Source organism: Vicia villosa, linkage group LG1 (genome assembly GCF_029867415.1).
Source record: "Vicia villosa cultivar HV-30 ecotype Madison, WI linkage group LG1, Vvil1.0, whole genome shotgun sequence".
In the NCBI taxonomy this organism is placed as follows: domain Eukaryota; kingdom Viridiplantae; phylum Streptophyta; class Magnoliopsida; order Fabales; family Fabaceae; genus Vicia; species Vicia villosa.
The window spans coordinates 252,090,559-252,115,036 of NC_081180.1; the positions used below are offsets into that span (position 1 = coordinate 252,090,559).

The following is a 24,478-nucleotide window of genomic DNA, read 5'->3' on the forward strand; positions in this document are numbered from 1 at the left end:
GCACCCCCACTTGTTTCTCCGTCCCGTCCTTTGACCAAAACCCAATCAGAATTAGGTTTGCCCGATCCATGTGAATTGGGCCGATGTGACCCGCTTCCCTGTCTGGATCCATGATAAGGGCTCGGTCCAACTCCACTCACTTCCTTCTCCACAGCTCGAGTAACTTGAAGAAGCTTCGTACGACTCATCTCCCTCATCGTAGCTAAACTCCTCACCTTTCCACGAATCTCCTTCTTCAACCCATGTAGAAAATACCCTAGAAATTGCTTCTCTAGTATTTTGGGAATTTGAGCTATCAAATACTCAAACTCAGTGATGTACTCATCCACCGATCCTCTCTGTTTCAGTTCCGACAACTGCTCGTACACATCGCCCTCACCATGACCGCCGTACCTCCCTAACAACGCTTCCTTCAGACTTTCCCACGTCAGCCCTTCGTCTTCCCCAACTAAAGAGTTGAAGAAATGGATTGTTGGCCCTTCCATACAAATCTGAGCCAACCTCACCTTCACCTCCGGTGTTGTTTCTTGGACGCGAAAGTAAATTTCAGCGCGCGAGATCCACCCTGCTGGATCCTCGCCGTTGAACAGGGGAAGCTCTACCTTCCTCACAGCGTGACGGAACTCAGTCACCGGATCTCCAGCCTGTGACCCCTTCTTCTCCGACGTGCCCTTCGGTCCTGATGATCCCTTCATGCTCTCGTCTTCCTCCTCCTGTACTGATTTCCTCAAGCATCTCTCCAACATGGCTAACAAACTGGCATGATTCTCCCAGACTTCGTTTTGTACGTCAACCAGAGTTGAACGCACATCTGAGATCTCACTCTCCAATGCAACGACCTTAGATTCCATCTGTTTAAATGCTGGTAACGTGACTTTCTTTGGTGGCATTCACTGGCTCCGGCGTCAAATCCGGCAGGTCGGACCAAATTGTTACGAACCAAAACAGAGTAACAATAAAACAGTAAAAGCAAATGACAAAAGGAATGAGGATTTGATTGATTGATGAAAAGTATGGCAGTGATTACAGAAAAGGGAATGTACAAATCCCTAGGTTCCTGACTCAGAGCTAGGCTCCGTATTAGGAAGTTAGCACTTCCTAACCATTCTAGAATATTCTTACAATCCAAGGTGTGTACTCCCTCTCTCCCTTACTCCTTTTATTTCGGAATGGTCATGCGTTTCCCTCACTCCCATCACACGTCACAATCATTCTAACAACCTCAGCCACTATTTCCCTTTTTGCCCCTTCTAGAATATACTAGCCAAGCCTTGGGCCCATTTGTGTCGTTGTATACTAACTGCTCATGTGGCAATGATTCAGCAAGCTGGGTCCTATCAGAGAGCTACTCAAGACACCCTCTATTTCTAGGTGGCTATTAGAGGTAGCTATAAAATATAGTTCTATATAGTGCTTGTTTGGTTTGGAGGCAGAAAATGTAAAAGCCCGGCAAAAATTCACGTAGCATAGAAGCTACACTTTGTTCCAAACACACCAATAGTTAGTTTCCACTCTGTGATAACTATCTTCAGCTCCTATATATAGGGCTGTTATCTCTATTCTCTTATTCATTCAATACAATACAGATTATTTCATTTTCCCTCCTTTAGTTCTAACAAATAGGACCCTGATGCTAGCAGCTTGAATTTAGCATCAACAAAGAAAATATTGTAAGACATATCAATTCAATAGATTGCTTTTATAGCTGTTTGATGATAAATAGAGCTTTCTTTACATATTCCTAGATCAAATTCAAGTGCATAAAACTACAACAAAAGTCACTGGCAAACTCAAAATAATAAAATGAAATAACAATCATTGAATAATGTCAACATTATTGAAGTCACAATACAATCAAAGACACTACTACATTTGTTTTATTTAGCTCAAGAGGAGTCAACACCATGCATATTTAGATATACACATGCAAGAAATTAAATAATTTGACAATGCAATTTTTTTTTATAAAAAAAGTATCAAACCAGGAGTATGCTACTAAGTAGCACGGCAACTTAGTTAATACTGCACTATAACAGCAATAAATACTGTTCTATAACGGCAATACGACGGTCAATACTCTTGCGGTTAACACACCAAAGAATAGACGCCAAAATAGAATAGAGAAATTAAGCGGATAGACCAATGACCATCCCTGCAAGCTGGTAGAGGAGATTCAGTCCCAAAGGTGTTTCTGGTGAATAAAATCAGCAGAAAGACGGCCACAAATTCTAAATCAGATGCTAATAACCTAGCTTGAGAAAAATGTAAGATCCACTGTTAACATACTGAGGTCATCTTCCTGTCTTGGCACGTTTCATTCCATTACTATTGAAAGGTGACATACTCGGACTCATACTCGGGCTCATACTGGGACTTTCTTCCCTCAGAGTACCATTAAGCATAGCTAGCTCCCGCAATTGCTGCTTCTTATAGTGATCAAGTGATTCATCCTGGCAGGTTGCCACGTATTAGAAGGACTAGCCCTAAAAAAAGGGTGAGGCACAACAATTAATGCAATTAAATGTGAAAATAAATTTGTACCACGGGCTTCAAAAGATTTTCTAGTACTGCAACAGCATGGTCCAAGCGTGAATTGATTATATCCTCGGGAAACTCTGCCTCCACCAACAAGTGCAATGGCTCGTTAAGATGCTCATACCCGGGTTTATCTTTAAGCTTCTCTTCCTATAATAATAAAATATAGGAAAGAAGAAAAGTGAGGCAGGGTAAGGCTCTGATTAGCAAGAGAAATCAAATGCAGAAATCCAAGGAGAAAGAAGTAACAACTTGAAATGGAAAAGAATTGGCTAAATTTATTTAGAATATTAAGATAGATAATCTGTTGTATGTTCATCACATTACTCTGTGCATATGAGTGACTAAAAGTTTACTAAAACTAATGATTAAAAAAATCAAATCAAATTGCTGAAATTAGCACTAAATAATTCTTCAATTTGAAGGAGACCCTAAATGCAACAACTGAAGTTGCTGCTTCAAGTCATGGAATTGGCCTCTTGCAAATGCAAGGTAAAGGTGTCAACCTCTGTAGCAGTGACATCCATGGTAGGAGCTTTGTGGAATCATGTTTCCCTTTTTACAGTTGTTTAGAGTGCATAATTAAATACCAACTTTACCTTAATAGAATCCTTCACAGAGCCGCAGCCTCTGATGTAAACCCTACACTTTGTCATCGCTTCCACTCTTTTTAATGAGTTCCCGCGAGGTCCCAGAATCCGACCAACAAAATTATACTGCTGTGATTTGAGTAAAAAATATATGTTATTACATTGCTGAGAAGATAAACTGATACGGTCTGGGGTGAAAAAACATGATTTGGACTTACATTTGGATATTTGTCAACAGGGACGTCAAGCCTGATAACTCTCTTCACTACAGGAGTCGTCGGAATTCCTTGTGCCCCATGCCAACCCACTGGTGGTGCTTGAAATGGTCCCATTCTTTGGATATTTCCATTGTCCTGCATGTAGAACTTTAGTACTATTTAGAAGATATTTAACAATAACTTTTTCTAAGAATTTTACCGAAATTGAAGTTAAGAAAGCAGGATCAGGGTTTTAAAAAATGGTCACAAGTTTAGATCAAAACTTAAACTCTCTTGCAACCAATTTTCCACACAATGCAACGGAACTATTTTTTGTACCAGGTACATTGCCCAATTGTGAGCATTTAATCATTCGATGGAGCATATGTTAAGACCCTCACAATTTTGAAGCTCCAAAGAGCCAAAATCTGGCAACAGATAGCAACCATGTTTTTACATCATAGATAACTTCTAAGAATTTTAAAGAAATTGAGGTTAAGATGGCAGAATCAGGGTTTTAAAAACTGGTCGCAGTCGCATGAAGGCTTTCGCGATTTCGGTCAATACGGGTGTCGCGACACTAATTGCGGTCGTCGCGGTGTGAATTAACCACAATTTGTTCTTCAGTATAGAAGACTGTGATAATGGTATCTGCCAAAACCGTTTTGTCACGGCCGTTTTCGTGGTGGCAAACCGTTTTTTAAAACCCCGCAGGATTAAAAGATAAAAAACTAAGATCAATTTTCAAAACTGTAAATCACAGTGCTGAATTACTAGTTCTTCTATGTGTAATCCTGGATGCTTTTTATGGTGAAATATCTTGAAAACAAGTTACATTTGTGCATTCTGATGCGTGGCAGATGCTTCTCATGCATATCTTTTAAAGACCGGCATCACCATGTGTAGTAAAAGACCCATTTAAAATGGCCAGGAGCAATTAGAAAATACAAACCTAACCAGTGGCACAAACCTAATAGATTTCTTTCACATGATAGAAGAACTCTGGTGTTAAAACTGATACAGGTCATTTATCAAGCTCAAATGTTTAATTATAGAAAATGAAATAAGAAAAACAAAAAGCAAACAGATCACACTTGGCGTTTGTGTTTAAAAAGCATATGTTTATGCAACTATAAAATCATGAAGGTAATGGCACGGCTTTGCAAACAAACAGCAAACCTCAACTGCTAAATGTTGGATTGTGCGCTGCACGGAATTAAAATTGCTACAAGTTTATTTTTCCCCGCAAAAAAGTAAATAATAACTTGAAAACAAATAATAGACCATGATCAATAAACATGAAATAACTAAAGAATTCATGAATCGTTTAATAGAGATTTCTGAGTGGTATGAAGTACCATTACCTCTCTAGGTACAGCAGGCCATCCCTCCATATCCATTGGCCTACTATTTGGATGTTGACCTAATGGCCTGAATGGACTGTCTTGCTCAAATCTTTCATGTTCCGGAAAACCTTGATTATATCCGGATATCCGTCTGATTTCTGCAATGCACATTAGAATCAGAGAGAGAAACTACAAAAACTTAAACAAATACACGAGCAAAGACGGTCTCCCAAGCATACATAATGAATGAAGCAAAGTCGAATAAAATTGTAAAGACGGTGAAGAACTGTGATCAATCAGCCAGCCCAGACCAACCAAACAAGCATCAAAACTATTTGAACCATTCATGTATGCATGGTTTCTGTGTATTATTTATATTTTCAAATAGTATCAGTGTCGTGTTTCCGGTGTCTGTGTTTGGTGGACTATAAATGAAGAAATGAAATTAAGAGAAATATGATATGATTGACAAACCTTGAGTCAAGAGCCTGGTACATTGTGGGAGAACTTGCAAAAAGGGTCCCAATTTCTGCCTCTCCGCCAATAATTCAGCCAAAAATCTGCAAACAATTAACAATGAATAAAATGAAAACAGGAATAATAATAATAGAAAAAACAGCGTGAATTGATGAGAAAAACCTTTCACGATGATCGGAAGACCGGACAGGAGAAGGACCGGGAGGAGGGAACTGAAAATAACTTCCATTCCCATTCCCATTTCCGTTCCCAGATGGGATCCTCTCTCCCATCTTGTTCTGCAATTTTTCAAAAACAAACCCTAGTTAGGTTAGTAGGACCCACACAAATCATTCAGCATGATGAAATTAGACGAAGGAATCATCGAAATTGAGAATTAGAATAACGATTACGAGAGGATGGGTTAGATGAGGGAGTATAGAAGAGAAAGGGTTAGTTAACTTACGGAGTCACGGAGTCGGAGGAGAGAATTGGAGAGGGTGAGGGTGAGCCACGACACTACAGTCGGTGACTACACTACCAACCAAAGTCCAAAGGAGGAAGAAAGAGAAACCAGAGTGATGCCGTCTACCTCTTTATATATTTTTTATTTTATTTTCTTATTTACCCATTCATTCAATCACTCTTTTTTTTTTTTATTGATTATAAAAAAAAAAAATCAATCTTTAAAAATTTAAAAGTAAAATAATGTATTTATATAAAAAAAATCATTTATATTTATGTGTGAAACTAGATATTGAAGGTGTGATGATGAAAGTTGTCATAGAAACTCTTTATTACAATGGTGTAGGTGTGTGGTAAATGAAATAGGGTCTTAATACTAAGTTACCACTCAAATGTTTAAGATAGTAAGATGGAAGAGATATTACATGCAAGAGCGGATAATTTGTATTTGTGTATTGCGGGTTAAAATTGCACCTAGTGAACGCGGTGTGGATACGATAGATCTTTGGGTTGATTTCAACGACTGTGATTTTATCCTCTTAGCGGAATAATTCTGATGAACGGATCTTGATTAAATCATTAATCACAAATCAAACACAAATAAGGATTCAAAAATTACCTCTTGAAACGTGTTTTATCTTTTGATTACAAACTGATCGGACAAACTGATCGGCGTCTCTACGTAGTCCACGCAAGTGTAAAATGAAAGGCGGTGCTAGTCGTTCTTGCTCTAAGAAAATTGACAAGTAGCTTTGGTAGGGGAAAGAGCTTTTCAATTTATAGAGAGTTTTTAAAACCCTAATGTTTTTGTTTTGGGCTTTTCCAAAATAAACTACAATCTAATTTAATTAAACTATTTCATTTATTATTTTAACTTATTTTGGGTTTTTCCAAAATAAATTTAAATTAAATTATATTTAATTTAACTAACTGTCAATCCTCATTTATTTAATTAAGTCATATTTAGCAAATAAATTATATGTGTGATAATGTATTAAATAATTTAAATACTATTAATATATAATTAAATTTGACCCTGTAGGTTCTCGTAGGGTTGACAATAATATTAAATCACTTACTTAATATTATAAACAATGTGAGATATCTAACAATGCATCACTACTACTCAAGTGACGAGAATATCGTGTGATCTGATATAACATTTTATGTGATAATGATTATGTGTACAATTACTCTTTTGCTCTTATATCTATATTAAACACAAGGCATAGAATGTAACACCCTTGTATAGTCTAATATTTTATTCCTTGATCCCCGAGTATACTTGATAACAACAAATAAGCTTAATATCTGATATCAACTTATTTGAGCACAACCATGCAATTTACAAACATACTCATCAAGGGGCCACAGATATTATTCTTGTATATGTAGGAGGGGCAAATCTCATCTAAGTCAGTCATGTCCCTCGGCATGATTTGTAAGAGTCCAATTCAATATTATCATATAAAACCCCAATTCAATATTATCATATAAAACCCAATAATAAATGGTAATTGGAAGAGCCCCCTTACCTGAATTCAAACTTGCTTGAGTGCTCTCTTCCTCTTCTTCTCCTCTTTCATGTATTTTGTCTTCTCTCTACTTGGCTTCCTCTCTTCTTTTTGGCTTTCTATTTCTTTTCCATAAAATTCCTATATTTTATGAAAATAAGGGAATTCGCTTAGTAAGGGCCTATCACTTAGCACCCTTTTTTTTCTAAACACAACACCAAGCCCAATAACCTTCTTTTCTCTAAATTCTCCGTTTAATTGAATAAAATCGATTAATTCCAAATAACTAATTTAAATTCCGATTAAATTAATTTATGAAATTATGGGGTGTTACAAACCTCGTTCCTTTTATAATTCATATATTTAACATTCACAAACTACTTTCCTTTTTCTTTTAAACATGTTGTGGTAGATTTATTTAAAATTCATTCATAATGAATATAATCTACATATCCGACACAATCTCAAATAAAACTTGTGATCAATTGTTTGGTCTATAAGAAAATCCCAAATTTTAAATCTCAAAACTATTTTAGATTTATTTGGATTCCTAACTTGTATAGAAAATACCCTGGAAAGTTTTACATTTATCATATCTTGTATTTTAAAATAAAATCCTCAAAATTAATGATTATATCATTCTCCATGACGACTATAAATATGAGATATGATATATCTAGACATTCGATTTGATGCTTCTCATAAGTATCGTTCTTCGAATCTAGTTATATATGGTTGTTAGGAATTAGTTGCTTGAGAAAATATAATTTTTCTCGTGCTTAAGAACAATTCTCAATTTATGTACCAACTCAGAAACTCCTTTTTGATCCTTACATCCTTCATAAGGATATTTCACAATAAAATATAAGATAAAATGCAAAATAAATTCTAAATACAAAACGTGTAAAAAGATTGTATCAAAATCATTTTAATAAGGACTTTTATTAAAATGCCCTCACTATTTTTACTCAACCCAAATGACCCTCAATATTTGATTCAGAAAATCCCGTTGAAAGATTTTCTATCGGATCGAGATCCGTATTTTACTTTATTACACAAAACTCTGTTATTTAGATATGAACTCTTTTCAATTGTATTTAACTAGTACTTTCACCCGTGCGATGGGACAAAAATATGGATAAATAATTTATTTTTATAAAACAAAAATGAATATAAATTAACAAAATTGTATATCTTCATATTTTATCAAACACAAAGTTATAGGTGTATCCGTACAATAGAAACATATACAAAAACATAAAAAAAATATCGCAAAATTTGAATAGAACATGAAAACATACATTTCCCTTTTCTGAATTGAACAAAATAAAACTATAGAGTAAATTCATCATGAGATTTGAAAGAAAAAAATATGAATGAGAATTTAAAACTCATTATAAAAAAATGCAATCAACAACTAAAGATAATGATAATTATATTTTAACAAAAATCTTTTAAAGGGATAATTGGCGTCATCCACCGCAAATTTAACCATGATATAAATTAATAAAATATGAAGGAAAACTGATCATTAATTTTTTTAATTTTTGTATACTTATGATATATATAATATCAATTTCTATATTCGAGAGTGGAATTAAAATTTTATATGACTGGAGGATCACACTAAGATTTGGAACGAAAATATAACATTAAGTATTCAAGAGAGGAAGACTCTGTTTTTCCTTAAAAGATTGAGATTTGGAATGAAAATATAACATTAAAATTTACATATAATAGTATGATATTATTCTATCTATTATTACATATAGATAATTATTATTATATGAAAAAAATTGATAAATTTTTTATAAAATTATCTTTTATTGATGATATAGAAATAATAAATTGAAAAATTGAAAAAAAAGTGAATAATAAATATTTGAGAGTATAATAAAAAATATCATAAATAATTTATTGACGTTGTAAAATGACTTTGTCATAACTTTTTTAAAATAATCTATAATATAGATATAAAATGGAGAGAGTACATTCGAATAATAGTATAAAATTATTATGAATTGGAGTACGTTTAAATAAAGAAATTTATTCATTTGATAAATTAAAGATGTTATGTGTTTAATTGAATAGAACAATCTTTTGAATTAATATTGCATTTCTGAATTAGTTATAAAAATTATTATTATATGAAAGGGTTATAGAGTAATAATTATTTTACATTTTAACATTTACATAAATAAATAAAAAATTATATAAGTGTTAATCAGAGTGATTTTTTTAAGGAATTGTATGGAATAACTTTGAAAAAATCATTGTACGTGGGTGGAATTAGTGGCTAATAAAAAAAAATTATTTAAGGAGAAAATGTAACTACTATTAGAGCGATTAATTAATCACATGTGTGTTGGGCCTATGGTTAAAAATTAGAACAAACTGATACAAAATAAAATAAATCACATTTATTTCTATCCTTTTTTTTTCTTATATTTATTTTTGGAAGAGTATCTTTTTTATTTATTAAAAGTATAAAAAGACACATAATATTTGATAGAATTAACAACATCTAATGTAACAATAATAATAATAATAATAATAATAATAATAATAATAAATGATTGTAATTTATTTTTTACTGTAATTTTTTATTGTTTGTTAGTTTATATTTAAAGTGATTTGTCACATGCTGTTTAAAAAAATTAAAAATCTTCTTTACTAATTAATATGGATTAATAATATATAAGCATATATCCATCATTGTCATAGACAAAAACAAAAAAAGTATTGATATGAATCAAATTCAAAATATGGATCCATGTAGATGTGAGCCTCTCTCACAGAATCACATAAATAATGATAGTTCATGTGAAGTCACATAATTCATATTTAACTTTAGTTTTGGATTTCAAAATTTTATAAAAATAAAAATCAAATTCTCATTCGAAACAATTACAGAGTTTTTTTTCTTAGAAGTTTAATGATAAAAAATATATTTTAATATTAAATAAATAGAGTGTACCGAATTCTAATTTGCACTACTACACTGGAATATGATGCATAATTAGTAGTATAGCATTAGCAGGTATATAAGTGAAAAGTTATAGTAGTTATTAATTTTTATTGAGGAAGTTTTTAGCCACAAAGTGAATTCTCTAGTAACATAATATATTACAACTTATATAGTATGAGTATTCTTTAAGATGACTTAAAATCACCAAATAAGGCTGATTTAATTGAAGCTTGGATGTTTGAACAATGAAAAAATTACATCACTAAATGAAAATATAATAACTTGGTAAAATATGAAATAACACATGATAGTTTATAAACAACAAATGAAATACTTACATTTTCAATTTTTCATCGAGCAAAGTAGAAATTCAAAAACTTCTATATCAGAAATTTGACGAATCTCGGTGCAATATTTCTCTATTGAATTCAAAAATAAAAATAAACAGTAAAACAAGTAAAAATCAAAAGAGAAGGCAGAAGATGAAAAAGAAAAATAGAAAAAAGTTACTTACCTCGTAGAAAATTTTGGAGAATATGAAAAAATAGATGGGGTGTAGATGTATTTGTACTAAAATCTTATGTGATAATGTGAATGGACGCAATAATACAATTAATTAGTGGAGTTGGAGTTCTTGGAATTGGTAACTGAAAAAACATAGTATTGAAAATAGAGAAAAAAAATTTAAGCTTTTAGAACTTTTGTTGATTGAGCGGTTCAAGTACATAGAATTAGTGGTGAAGTAATTAGTTGAAGTAATTAATACTGAATTTTAATAATGCATTAAATAAAATTTGTTGGACTGCTTACTTATATTAAAAAATATGAAATAGTAACTGCAATAAGAATAATAATTATAATAGTAACCGAAATATACAGATAATTATTTTAATATAGTATAACCATTATGAAATATAATAATAATTGGGTGCAGTTAATCTATGCACCATGCATAGATTATTATGGACCCTTGGATCAAATTCTAGACATCAATTGTTATTACTCAATACTCACCACTCAATACTCAATACTGAATTAAAAATATGATCCAATGACTTATGTAGGCTTATGCATGGTGCATAAGTAAATCCTTATGCATATTAGCCAAAGCCATAATAATTGTTCCAAAATTAATGTTTAGTAAAAAAATTCTTATTATAATAGTAATTGAAATATATTAATAATGATTATAATATAATATAATCATTATGAAATATAATAATAATTATTAATTTAATGTTTATTCACTGCAATAACATGAAATATATATTTTTTTTTTAATAATATAACACAAAAACAATATTTAATATTGAGTATAATTAAATGATAGCATGAAAATAATCTTTAATTATTATATGCATTATGATAAAAGTATTATAACTATAAAATTAATATTTTAAAAATTAAACACTTTTATATTTTTAAGTATAAATTTGAATTAAATTATTATTATAATAGTAATAAAAATATATTAATAAATATTTTTAATATAATATAACTATTAAAAAATATAATAATAATTGTTACTAATTTAATGTTTAATAACTGCAATAAAAATGATTACTGTTATAAAACTAATTGAAATATACTAATAATTATTATTTTTATGATATAACATGAAAATAATATTTAATATTTAATTATAATTAAATAATAGCATGAAAATAATATTTAATTACGATATACATTATGATAAAAGTATTATAATTATGAAATCAAAATTTTAAAAATTAAACACTTATATTTTTAAGTACAAATTTGAGTTAAATTATTTATAAAGTCAAATTTCAATAAAATCAAAGATAATGTATTTTGAATCCAAAAATATATATTAGAATCTTATTTTTTTTATTTCTTAACTTTTATAAATTAATTTGATTGTAAAAATAATTCTGTATAATTTAATCTTGATTATTATTTATTTATTTATTTATATTTTTTATAGCTATCTTATTATTATTATTATTATTATTATTATTATTATTATTATTATTTTAATTTTAATTATTAATATTGTGTCTATTTAATAAATAATATATTATTTATTATAAAATATTATTTATGTTTTTTTATTTCTTATCTATCATAAATTAATTTGATTGTTAAAATGATTTTGTATAATTTAATCTTTACCATTATTATTATTATTATTGAATTATAATACTATAAAAGTAAAAAATAATTTAACTATTTATTCCAAAATATTATAATACAAATAGTTAATTAATATTAGAAATTTTAAGAGATTGACACCTCAGCATTAGTGTTATATTAGAATGACACATCATTTTTAGGTCTAGGGTTGTTGCAAAAGTTGTCATCATGACAATCTTGCATTTAGATTAAGTAGATACAACTCTCGAGTTTTACCAGTTGAGTGAATAACTCCTTATTCTAATTTATCATATGGATTGTTCTCAACTCTTGTTTCTAAACATATATAATCATATTATAATTAGTTTAGCTAAGTCAAACCCAAAAGTTTGGCAGTTGGATATTACAATTATCCCATCACACCTTACTAATATAAAACATGTACCTCGTGTGGGTGAAACCTGTAACACCCCCAAATTTAAAATTTATATGGTTTTGATGTTTTGTTGTGAATGTTGTGAATTTTGATGTTTTGTTGTTGTGGTTAAAGGGTGTGTGGCCTTAGTTGGAAGGATAGTACCCTGACTTAGTGATAATTAGAATAATTAATTAATTAAGTTGAGTGTTAATTATTTAATTGGAGTTAAGTAGTAGTTGGTTAAAATAATATTTTCTCACTCTTTTCCAATATCACATATGTGACAACTCAAAAGCTTCACTAATCCTTTTTTATTCAAAAATCTAATTTAATATTTTTAAAATCACATTTTGGCCCCCAACTTACTTCTAATTATCACCACTTCCATTATTTCCTCATAGTTTATATTTTCCATCCAATTGTATTTAAACCTCTATTTTTTATTTATTTTAATTAATTAAAATTAACCATAAATTCTAATAATTTTTACACACCACAACTATTCCCAATAAAATGCCCAAGCACACAAATAATTCCTAAAATCAATATTAAACTCAATAAAATTTTAAATACGAGTAGCGAGGTGTTACAACAACTGCCACGAGAAGTGGGAAAAGCTTTACACCTAAAATCGCTTGTAGGTAAAAAAAAAGGCTAGATTGATTTTTTCAAAGAAGGACACCATGAGATACATTAAATGCTACCCACACTCTTTTTCCATTAAAAAACTCAAAGCTTTCAATATTGATTGACGTTTTGACGTCTTAGAGTCCAATCAAAATATAATTTGATATATCCCTTTACCAAATAATTGTCTAAGAGGCATTTTATAGAGGTGAACACTCGCCCCAAGTTAAGCGACCCGCCGTTTAATAAAAAGTTGCATTCATCTGAGAGACGCGCCACAATCTGAGGGACTCGGATCTTAATAGAAAGTTGCCATCAGTTGAGGGACTCTCCCCAATTGAGGCAGTTGTCTCTTAATAAAAATTCACCTTCAATTAAGGGACTCGTCTCTTTATAAAAAGTCGCCTTCAACTGAGGGACTTGTAACACCCTAATTTTCTCCCAAATAATTATTAAATAAACATCATAGCAATTTAAAAACGTCACCTAATTAGGATGTCACATCCTTACAAACACAACCCTGTTTATAGTATAATAATATGTAACACATACCAATTATTAATAATAACTGTAAAAACTTCGACTTATTGCAGCGGAAAAACATCAACAAGTATACAAACACTTATTTAAAAATAAAATATAAAAATGTAGTAATTATCAATGTTGCAACAAAAGAGAAATTATAAATATACAACAAAATAAATATAACACGCAGGCGTTCGACCCACAGTGTTACATATCAGAGTAGACATTGACACCGAAGAAAGCAAATAAAGAAAAGCACTCTCTTCAACTATCATCCACACCTTCACTGCGGGTTACCTGCGCGTTACCCACGTAGAGATAACATTCAAACAGAAGGGGTGAGATAACATAATTATATAAAGGAATACATAATAATAAGTGAGTAACAAATTATTACAAGCACAACATGCATTCTAACCATACATTCCACACCACTAACATAACGACACCATACAAATTCAATATAATGAAACTCAACACTCAACTTAATGCATGTGGTACCAAAATGTGAACTCTCAATTTCACCGCTTCGATCCCTACCTAAGATCGAAGCTCACCAAACAGACTACTGTCCAAAATTGTTACCAAGTAGTGCTTCACTAATCCATCACCATATGAATTAGCTACTTGCACCCAATATGCACAATGGTACTGAGGCTCACCAAACACGGACCCCTGTCCAACATCATGACTGCATGCAATATATTATACATACAACACAACAACTTGCACAAAGAACTTCACTATAGTCAATGTACTTTGCCACTATTGGCCACCATGCACTAAACACCTGCCAAGACATGCAATAACAACAATAAGACAACAATATAGCAAGCAATAACAATGTCTTTGCACACGTTTCACAAAACAACATAAAAGCACTATGCATGAAATACATGCCCACACATCAAATAATTTAAATTCTGGTATAGAAAATAATTTTAAGTTAAATTACATTACACCAACTTTGCAACGCTTCAAAAGGTACTCGATATGGACTTACGGTTAACAAATCATGAGGTAAAACATCCTGGCATGTTATAATTAAAAATAACATATGAACAATCAACTTCACATGCATAATAGATATGATAATAACACTCAAACAATTTACGTATCTCTATCATGTTATAGTTCAGTGCGTTAGCTTTCTAACACTTCGAACAAGACGTCATTTGGACATACAAATCAAAAGTTATAATAAAAACGATTTCACAATATAAAATTTAGGGAGCTGCTACGGCCACCCATAATGGCCACTACGACCCGTAGTGCTCCCAACCCATAATTTCATTTTTTGCATGTTTCTGATACCAGAATCTAGAGGGCTATTACGACCATCCGTATTAGCTGCTACTGGCCGTAATAGAGCCCAGAAAACGACTTTTCCACGTGATTTTATGTGATCTCTCTCTTATTTTCCAGCCTTGCAATAGACCCCAAACTCCAAGTTTCTTACCTCCAACAATTCCAAAACATATCATATCCCATGACACGTGAATTAAGGGATATAAACACCCCACAACATCAATACCACATACAATTACATGGTCCACAAAAACCAATTCACACTGATATACATCGTCATAATCATACAACTTCTTATTATCTAATTGCACCTAATTTCATCAACTAAATAGAATTTCACAATTGAAATGTTTAAAACTTATGAGAGAGTTAATTTCTAGCAAGCAATCAATTCCTTACCCACAAACCATTATACAAACCCTTAGATAATCATACCCCACCCTTACCTTGTTATTCCTAGCAACTTTGATCCTCAAGCTCTATGGATGGATGATTTTTCTCAAGCCTTCTCTTGCCCTAGCACACTTCTATTTTCCCTTTTCACGTACCGTAAAAATTGACTTCTCTTCTCTCTATTTTATCCTTTAAAAATAATCCTTTCTATGGTTTTTCACTTATACCCTCACTTACTCCTCTAACTCTCCACTATATCCTCAATATTCTCTCAATTGCCAATTCAGCCCCTTACTCCTCTATCCATCATGTTATTCTATTTTTAAATTACTAAATAAAATAATTATTTTTATATTAATTAAAATAATTCCAATTATTCTCCCTATCTACCATATGATCACACACCTCCAACATCTCGAATTATATTTTCTAAGGCTTACCACCCTACACCAAGGGTCCCCAAATACACCAAAACACCAATTAGCACACAATATGACACAAATAAATTATAATTAATTAATTAATTAAATAAATAGGGGTATTACATGACTTGCCTCTTAATAAAAAGTCACATTCATCTGAGGGACTTACCTCTTAATAAAAAGTCGCATTCAATTGAGGAAATCGTCCAAATTGATAAACTCTCCTATTAATAAAAAATCGCCTTCAACTGAGGGACTCGCCTCTTAATAAAAAATCACCTTCAACTGAGGGACTCACCCTAAACTGAGGGGCTCGCCCCTTAACAAAATATATGCCTTTTAGCTGACGGACTCACCTAAACTGAATAAAAGCTTTGGTGTAGGTTATTGAGCTTGACAAGTTTAAAAGCCCTGTCAGGAGGTTTTTTAGTCTGACCTCTATAAAATAATTTTTTTGAAAGTTCATAAGCTAAGCTCATGTAAAATATTTGTTTGTTGATTATTGAGCTTAGCAAATATAAAAGCTCAATCTGTTTGTTGTTGAAGGTTTGTAGGCAAATAATGTAATAAGTTTAAATGTGATTTTATGGAAACTCTCAAAAGGAATTTTTTTGGAACAAGAGTAAGTAAAGTAGTTAGGCTGAACATGTATAAATTTTTGGCACACTCGCTATCTCTTATTTCTTAAAATTATGTTGTTTCTGCTATGTCCATTACATATCTCTCTTCATCTCCGTCTTCTATATTTTTTGTTGTTGTCTTATCCTTATGTGTTTATCAGAAATAAATTAATTACTTTAAAAGATACAATTTTATAAATTAGTTTCGATTATCAATCAAAATAAGTCACCATCACATGTTTTTTTTTTACCAAAACACCATCAACTAGATGTGTGAGAACAAAGATATGTAACTAGCGCGAAACTCACATGTTTTTATATAACTCATTGACATGTTTTTGATATAACTCATATGTTTTGATATAATTAACACCATAAGGGATCAAAAGTCACTAAATTCATGTATTTCATAAATGAAATGTCAAAATTGAAATTGATTCAATATTTGTTGATAAATTAAAGTCAAAATGAAAAAATAGAAACATATCAAAAGGGTATACTAGTATATGTGATGTCGTGTAAAGCGAAAGAGAAAGAAACGCAAAACGCAGACCGTATGTGCCATTAGTATTTCAATTCCACTGCCTTCCAATTTCAACAAACAACAACAAGTCGCAACTCGCTTTCTTTTATTTACACCAAACCAAACACACCCTTCCTCTTCTCTTCTTATGGCAATTTGGGGTTTTTCTCTCAAATTAGGGCACACAATTTATTATTGATCGATCCATTCGTCGATTTCCTCTCCTCGAAATTCACAATCATTCAACGGAGAAGATGTGATCCAACTTATAAAATTGATTTTTTTGTTTTGAAACTGTAACTAACTGTAATCTGTCTATCAAATTCAACGATTTTCTAGGGTTTTTGTGATGTCGGATCGGACCAAGGTTGTGGTGCGCCACTTGCCTCCTACCATCACTGAAGCTTCTCTTTTGCCGCTAATTGATTCCGCCTTCGCCGGTCGTTACAACTGGCTCTCTTTCCGTCCGGCCAAAATCAGGTCTCACATTCTCCATTCTTGTGTTTTTTCTATTGATGCAATGCAATTTATGTTTATGATTATAGTTTATATGTTTTTTAATTTTATAGTCTCTTTCTAAATGTATTTTCAGCCAGAAACAGGCCTCATATTGTAGAGCTTACATTGACTTCAAGAAGCCTGAGGATGTTATGGAGTTTGCTGATTTCTTCAATGGACATGTCTTTGTCAACGAAAAGGGTAACCAATCATATCATTTCAACTTCTTGATTATTTACTATGAATGAAGCATAAACACTTCTAGAATTAAGTGTGTGTAGTGTCCGACAAACGTCGGATACTTCTACAACACATGTTGGATAATCCACAAACAAGTGTACCAAAAAAAATTATCTTTCCTTTGATTCGACACTCTTTTGACCATTGTACGACACCCGCATGACACTCCTAGGGAAAGGGCCGGACAATTTTAGACAAATGTCCTAAAAAAGTATTTTTCTTTGCTTAGCAGACACAGCTTATACACACCTTGGATACATCTAACATGGCTGATCAGCGAGGAGTTAAAGACTATAAATTCGATTACAGCATTTTTTTATACTTTTTCATAGTAAATGAATTAATAAACTTCTCAATCTAGATGCTTGAGTATATATTTTGATTTTCAATTTTGATCTTTTATTGATAATATTAATATTTTATTTAATTATAATAAATAAATTAATATATATGAAGTGGCGTCGTGTCGGTGTCTTATGTTTATTATTGGAAGTAATGGTTGTCAAGATCGGGGCGGGATAGTAAGATCTTAAAACATAAGATCGTAATTAAGATTGGAAGATTCTACTCAATTATTTTGTAAGATAGGAAGGAGTAGCAAGATCGTAAAACATAAGATCGGAACAAAAATCATAAGATATTACTAAAATGAAAAATAATACTATATATTTGAAGTTTTTTACATGATATTTTGTTAGGCAAGTGTATTTGAGAGAAAATGACCTCCGCCAAACCGTAATTGTTGCGCCTCTCTCGGCATCTTGTCATCCTTCTTGGTTGTAATGGTGGTGACCGGAAAATGGTCGAACGTGGCCTAATCTGGTCAATATCGCATATAATCAATGATTTAACGATTTTTTTCTTCACAATTTGGCTACAACACACTATTCTACTTAAGATCGGGATTGTTGAGGGTGAGTGGGATCGCAAAATCGTAAGACTTTAAGATCTAGATCGCGATTTTGACAATCTTCCATTGCCTTTTAAATCACATTCTAAATAGAATTCGCTTCGCTCCTAAACAGAATATAGTTTACATGTTTATTTTAACTATTTTATACCAGAAGCTTTGGAGCTCTGATATTATATGTGGCAATATGGTTCTCTGTCTCACTGGTTTTCCTTCCCAGGAACACAGTTCAAAGTCACTGTTGAGTACGCTCCTTCGCAACGTGTTCCAAAGCAGTGGTCTAAAAAGGATGGTCGTGATGGAACCATATATAAAGGTACCATTTAGACAAGAATTGAAATAAATTACAATCAATAGATAGATGTACCTCAGTAGGAGTTATGCGTAAAGTCCTTTTGATGAATATAATATAATTTTTTACATGGTGAACATCTAGATCCCGAGTATCTGGAATTTCTAGAACAACTTGCCAAACCCGTTGAGAATCTCCCTAGTGCTGAGATACAGTTGGAAAAAAGGGAGGCAGAACGATCTGGTTCGTAAGTTAACGCTTAAAATTTGCAGTGAGCTATAATTTTGATTTTATTTTTTCGGACAAATATGATTTTGAATTTTAGAGACAAAAAAGCGGTATACACAGAATGAATCGGTATAGTATATTTTTTTACTTTATTTATTGGATTTGTGTCGTTTAACAGGTGCTGGGAAAGATAATCCTATAGTTACACCACTGATGGACTTTGTGCGCCAGAAAAGAGCTTCCAAGGGACCACGGGTATTTTTGCTTATGATTTTGATATGTTAAAGAAACTTACTCGTTTTTTCGTTGGCATTTTACCTGCACCTCTAAGCATGTGTGTATGTGTATTTTCTATTTGTGATGTAGATAAGAGTTGGTGCATTCATTCTTATCAAGTCTGTATAAATAACAATTGTTTTTTTTGTTATTTCTAAAAGCACCATCCTTTCCTTGCTTATTGGAATTTGTGCAGAGATCATTGTCTAATGGAAAAGTGAGCAGAAGAATTGGCACACCTTCAAATGGAACCTCTAGTTCTGTCCCAACTAGACGCGGTTTCGCAAAAAAGAGAGTTTCCACCACAATGGTATTGTGCATTTATGCTTATAGCTTTAACTATTATTCCTTTATGATTTCATCAGAGATTTTTTCTGGTTACCGTTGCAAATAATCACATGTGTTTTATATCTGGGATAAATAATTTTTTCCATTTACCTGATTTTTGATTGCACATTTCTTTGAATCTATGGATATATGGTTTGGCTGGAAAAGATTTTCAATTTATTGCTCTTTGGAGAAATCTATTACTAGAAAGCTAGAGTTGAATGATATTAATTATTTTCTAGCTGGTGTTTAAGGTTTTCTTGCTGAAGATAATACTATGGTCCTTTGATTATACCTAGTGTTAAGAAAATCATCTATTTTATTTTATTACTAACATGAGAATAAGTAGCCATAGGTTCAAATGTTAGTAAGAACTAGCTTATGTTTTTTTTCAACTTTGATTTTGCTAGACTTCTGAATTTTCCAAGCAATTTTTTTTATGGCAGAGGAAAGTTTGAGAGATGTATTTCCTATTAAAATGTTTTTTATTCAACTTTTAAAGTAATGGAAACAACATGAGTTATATGATACTTCTCCAGTCGCAATTACTTGCACATACATACGAAGTACCGATTCTTGGTTCCGACTCTTTTGTGTTTTAACATGTCAAACTTTTGCTTTTATGGTGAACAGTATGTTGCAAGGGACGCAGGGAAAGGTTCTACTGTAAAGGACAAATCAACTTATATTTTGGTTCCCAGGCATGGTGATCAAAATCTCTCAAATAAATCTTCAAATATAGCCTCTTCAGATGGAAATCAAACTTATGATGAGAATGGTGAGGTTGATATTTTGTTCAACTTTTCATGTGCAATTTTTTTTGGTTTATATTATGGTTTGTGCAAATTTTCATGTTCAACTTTTCATGCGCAATTTTCCCCCTGTTTTCCCTCTCCCTTCAAGTTTCTGATGTTAATATCTTAGAGGTGTTTCATTCTTTAATAATTCTGATATTTTGAGTATTCTATAATTAAAAAGTAACTGCTAATTTTTTTGTATTGTATCAGTTATGGGAATTTTCTTATCACCTTGTCCATCATTTCAGGAATTGCCGGAAGTAATGATGCTGGGAAAAAGAAAGTACTGCTTGTTAAAGGGAAAGAAAGAGAAGTAATTACTGTAAACTTCTGATTATTATCTTCATAAATTTGGTTCTATTTATGCTTGGCATATCTTGCAAAAAGGTTGACATAAGTTGCAGAGTGTTTCCTTTCCTTATGAAGGTCAGCATGTACCAATAGACAGCCTGACTTTAGGTTGAATGTAAAGTTGATTGTTATTATTCTGAATGGAAGCAACTTGAGTTTGTTACTTTCTTAGAACTAAAAATCACTCCACCCTCTTATCTTGTTGTTTTTTCATTTAAAATAAGTTTAATTTTGCCGGACTCATTTTAAAAAACATGCAAATTTCAGCTAATCTTGAAATTATTGTATTAATAAGTGGAATTGTTGATAAATTCAGGTTGTAATTTCATCTTTCTCCTGTTAAAAATGTTAATCAGAAATCTAAGGCTAAATATGTTTCTGACTAGTCTCACATGCAAATCAATCAGTGACTGTCACTGAGCTTTACAAAAACACTAGTAAAAATGTGAACCGGAGATATAATGATACAAATGGTTTGATATGATTTGTTTCCTATAATCTGCTGTCTAATTGCCGCATTACGTATGAAGTATTTCAATGAAATATGATGAATCAATAATTCGTTATCAATTCGGGCATGGATTGGGTTTTAGTACATTGCTAGTGTCCTTGGTGGATTCATCTGTCTGGTTCATGTTTTTACTACAGGTCTCTTACGAGTCTATTCTGCTTTTGTTTGCTTCTTATTATGCAGGTATCTGATTTAGATAGCATGTCGCAGCATCATAACATAGCATCTTCAACTAAAGCAGTTCATAGTTCTACGGTTCTGAAACAGAATCAGCGGCATGAAGGTAGTGGAAGGACTATCAAAAGCATACTCACCAACAGAGATCTGCGACAAAGTCAGTCTTCCAGAGCCTATTCCGAGCGGCAGATCCAAACTTCAAATCTAGAAAAAGAAAAACAACCTGCTCGCCCCGTACATGTGCAATTGATTTTGAAGGGCACTGATGGTGCGCCAGAGAATAGGATTACCGTGCATGGTCTACATGTTTCTAGTGAGAGACAGGAGAGGCGTTTTAGACATAGGGATAGACCTGATCGTGGTGTTTGGACAAGTCGTTCCAATGTAGGTGATGAATCTTTGTCATCCACAGCTTCTTCACATGTAGATCCTTTGGAAGGTACATGCTTTGATCTTGCAATTGTGGAATAATCCTTTATGCTTATGTAAAAGGGGGAAAAGATTGAAACTCACTTTTTATTAGCTAAACTACTGACAAATTAATGTACAAAATATTACCTTTTTGGAAAGTCTGCTACCGCCTTCTTACAGTTACATGTTCTTGACAAGTTGAAAATTTTATTGTATTACATATAAAACAGGAGGTCATCCAGAGTTTAAACATGACACACCAAGTGCAAGAAGTGGGGAGGTAAAATCTCTTGGAAATTTCCGTGCCAGTCATTCATCAGAAAATGGTTGGTTTCTGGCTTTGGACAGCAGAATCTAGATATTTTGTTTTTATGTTTATAATGTTCATGTTTGCTTAAATTTCACTGCTCATGATTGTTTAGGTTTCACTAGGCCTTTTGGTCGCCGTGGACCAATACATGGAGTGAAGGATGTTGATGGCTATTCGATTAGTGAGGGGAAGCATCCTAGAAAATCTAGTACCTCTGCTTATGGTTCCAACGAGGTACCTAAATTTTTGATTTCTGCATTGAAACACCGCATATTCTTTTCTGGTTCACTAAATGATAAATCTCTTTACTCCGCAGAAACAAGTTTGGGTCCAAAAAGCAAGTTCTGGGACCTAGAGTATTTAGATTGGTGAGACACACTCCTTTCATCAGGCCTATGTAGTCTACTGATGTAGCTGCATATGATGTTTTTTCTTTTTCTTTTTTCTTATGGCATTACTTTGATTCCTTCCTGTGGAAGTTGTTATAGTATTTCGATAAATGAGTTATCTTTACCAAGTCCGTTTCATTCACATGCTCATGTAAATGTTAGCTTAATTTACTATTCATGTAAATACTTGTGCCAAAGTTGATGATTTTCCCTTGCAGTGCTAAGCTTGCTGACATACAATTTTGGAGCATGCATACATTTGCTAGCCGCTGGATTCTGTCTCTTTTTGGCCGACGGATTCTTACAAGTGAAGGAGTTAGTGTGATTAAAAAAAAGCTTTTACAATACATGGGAGGGAAGTACTGTGATGGATTTGATTTGGCTTAAATATTTGGACATAACTTAATTGAAGATGGCTCTGAGAAAAAAGAGAAATGAAAGCAGTGGAATCACGCTGCACAGTGACTCATTTTCAAGCTGTTACTTTTTGAAGAATTATGGATAAATTTTCCTGGCAAGTTGTCTGGCTTTATATCTTAAATAGTTTTAGTGTAAATATTCCCTCAATATATACAATGGCATATTAGCTAAGGGTATGGGTAACTTATATAAACAATCCATTATTTTAGCTGTTTTCCAAATACAAGTCGGCGCTTGCTCTATTCCTGGGTGATTTTCTAGTTACACAGAATACTTCATGGACGACTTAGCTGGATTTTGTCCTTGGTTTTTTGTTGACCCTGAAGTTTCTTGTAGAGCTCAAATGCTGAAATGCCTCAGATGGCGACATGGTGTGGTACTATAAAAGAGTATTGAGGAATTATTACTGTGTGGATTTTAATTTTCTATAAAATGTCAATGTACAGTATGGTGTTGCATAACAAAGCTGTTATATGATGTTGCTGGTTTCTTGATTATGTTGTGTGAATGGTCAATCCGCCAAATTTATAATCAAGTTTTTGATGCCAGAAACCATTAAGTTCCTGATTTTTTGTTGGTGCTTCAGGGGCGGAGGTCGAGGTATTTACTAGATCTGTTGAATACTCAGTTGCACGATGCGTTCTGTTTATGGCATCAATGACACAATATTATGTTTTTCACTGTTGTGTGTACTCTTTGAACATCTTCAACTAAAAGTCCACTGGTTTTTATGGCTCATTTAGGAAATCTCTACTATGCCAAATCAAACATATGATTCTGTTAGTAAACTACCGCATGAATAAAACAGGACCGAATTTTATTGACATGTTGAATTGATAGGACTAATTACATGAATTTTCACTCCAAGAGTTTGAGGTGTAAACACTAATATCAGCGCCTTTTGAAAACTAATATCTCTAATTTCATTCAATGTACCACTTACTGAAGCGTAAACACTTTTGCTAGGTTCACCATCGTCGAGAGCATCTCCTGACAGCATTTGTAACGCGCAACACGTCAGAGTTGTCAATTTAGCCACTTGTTGCGCTTTAACCCTTTCTCTACTGTCATTTTCAAGGATTTTCTCCGCATTTTATCTTATGGTTAACAACCCTTCAAATATACGTTCCAAATTTTTCAAACTGACCTTGATTTCTCCTTGTGTAGACACCATAAACCACCTAGAATGCTAACTCTCCGTTTTGGAATGCTATAAACAGGTTGAGATTTGAAAACAAGACTATGCATTGAAACTTTTGTTTAACTTCGCATGTGAAGATCTTCGGAAACCATATATCTAGAGTTTCAAACTCATCCATGACAAACTTATGTATAATGAA

At 32.3% G+C, this 24,478-nt stretch overlaps 2 protein-coding genes across 6 annotated transcripts; one reads left to right on the top strand and one right to left on the bottom strand.

The window, feature by feature from the left end:
- Window positions 1-1,796: 1,796 nt before the first annotated feature.
- Window positions 1,797-5,721, bottom strand: LOC131645206 (KH domain-containing protein At1g09660/At1g09670-like). Of its 4 annotated transcripts, none has more exons than XM_058915879.1 (8): window positions 5,591-5,721; window positions 5,308-5,423; window positions 5,143-5,228; window positions 4,687-4,826; window positions 3,344-3,478; window positions 3,135-3,251; window positions 2,542-2,685; window positions 1,797-2,450 (listed from the first exon to the last, which is right to left on the bottom strand). In XM_058915879.1, exons 2-8 carry the CDS (start codon window positions 5,415-5,417, stop codon window positions 2,292-2,294), a joined length of 891 nt encoding a protein of 296 aa, XP_058771862.1. In that variant the 5' UTR covers window positions 5,418-5,423; window positions 5,591-5,721; the 3' UTR covers window positions 1,797-2,291. The 4 variants fall into 4 exon arrangements, with proteins under 4 accessions (XP_058771862.1, XP_058771861.1, XP_058771860.1 ...); XM_058915878.1 differs by having other exon boundaries at window positions 3,135-3,254; XM_058915877.1 differs by having other exon boundaries at window positions 3,344-3,490.
- An 11,264-nt stretch (window positions 5,722-16,985) lies between these two features.
- Window positions 16,986-23,635, top strand: LOC131645207 (regulator of nonsense transcripts UPF3-like). Of its 2 annotated transcripts, none has more exons than XM_058915880.1 (13): window positions 16,986-17,481; window positions 17,594-17,700; window positions 18,870-18,965; window positions 19,086-19,184; window positions 19,348-19,424; window positions 19,642-19,755; window positions 20,406-20,550; window positions 20,818-20,891; window positions 21,615-22,047; window positions 22,250-22,345; window positions 22,442-22,563; window positions 22,646-22,697; window positions 22,937-23,635. In XM_058915880.1, exons 1-12 carry the CDS (start codon window positions 17,351-17,353, stop codon window positions 22,682-22,684), a joined length of 1,533 nt encoding a protein of 510 aa, XP_058771863.1. In that variant the 5' UTR covers window positions 16,986-17,350; the 3' UTR covers window positions 22,685-22,697; window positions 22,937-23,635. The 2 variants fall into 2 exon arrangements, with proteins under 2 accessions (XP_058771863.1, XP_058771864.1); XM_058915881.1 differs by having other exon boundaries at window positions 16,987-17,481; window positions 20,818-20,882.
- Window positions 23,636-24,478: the final 843 nt, after the last annotated feature.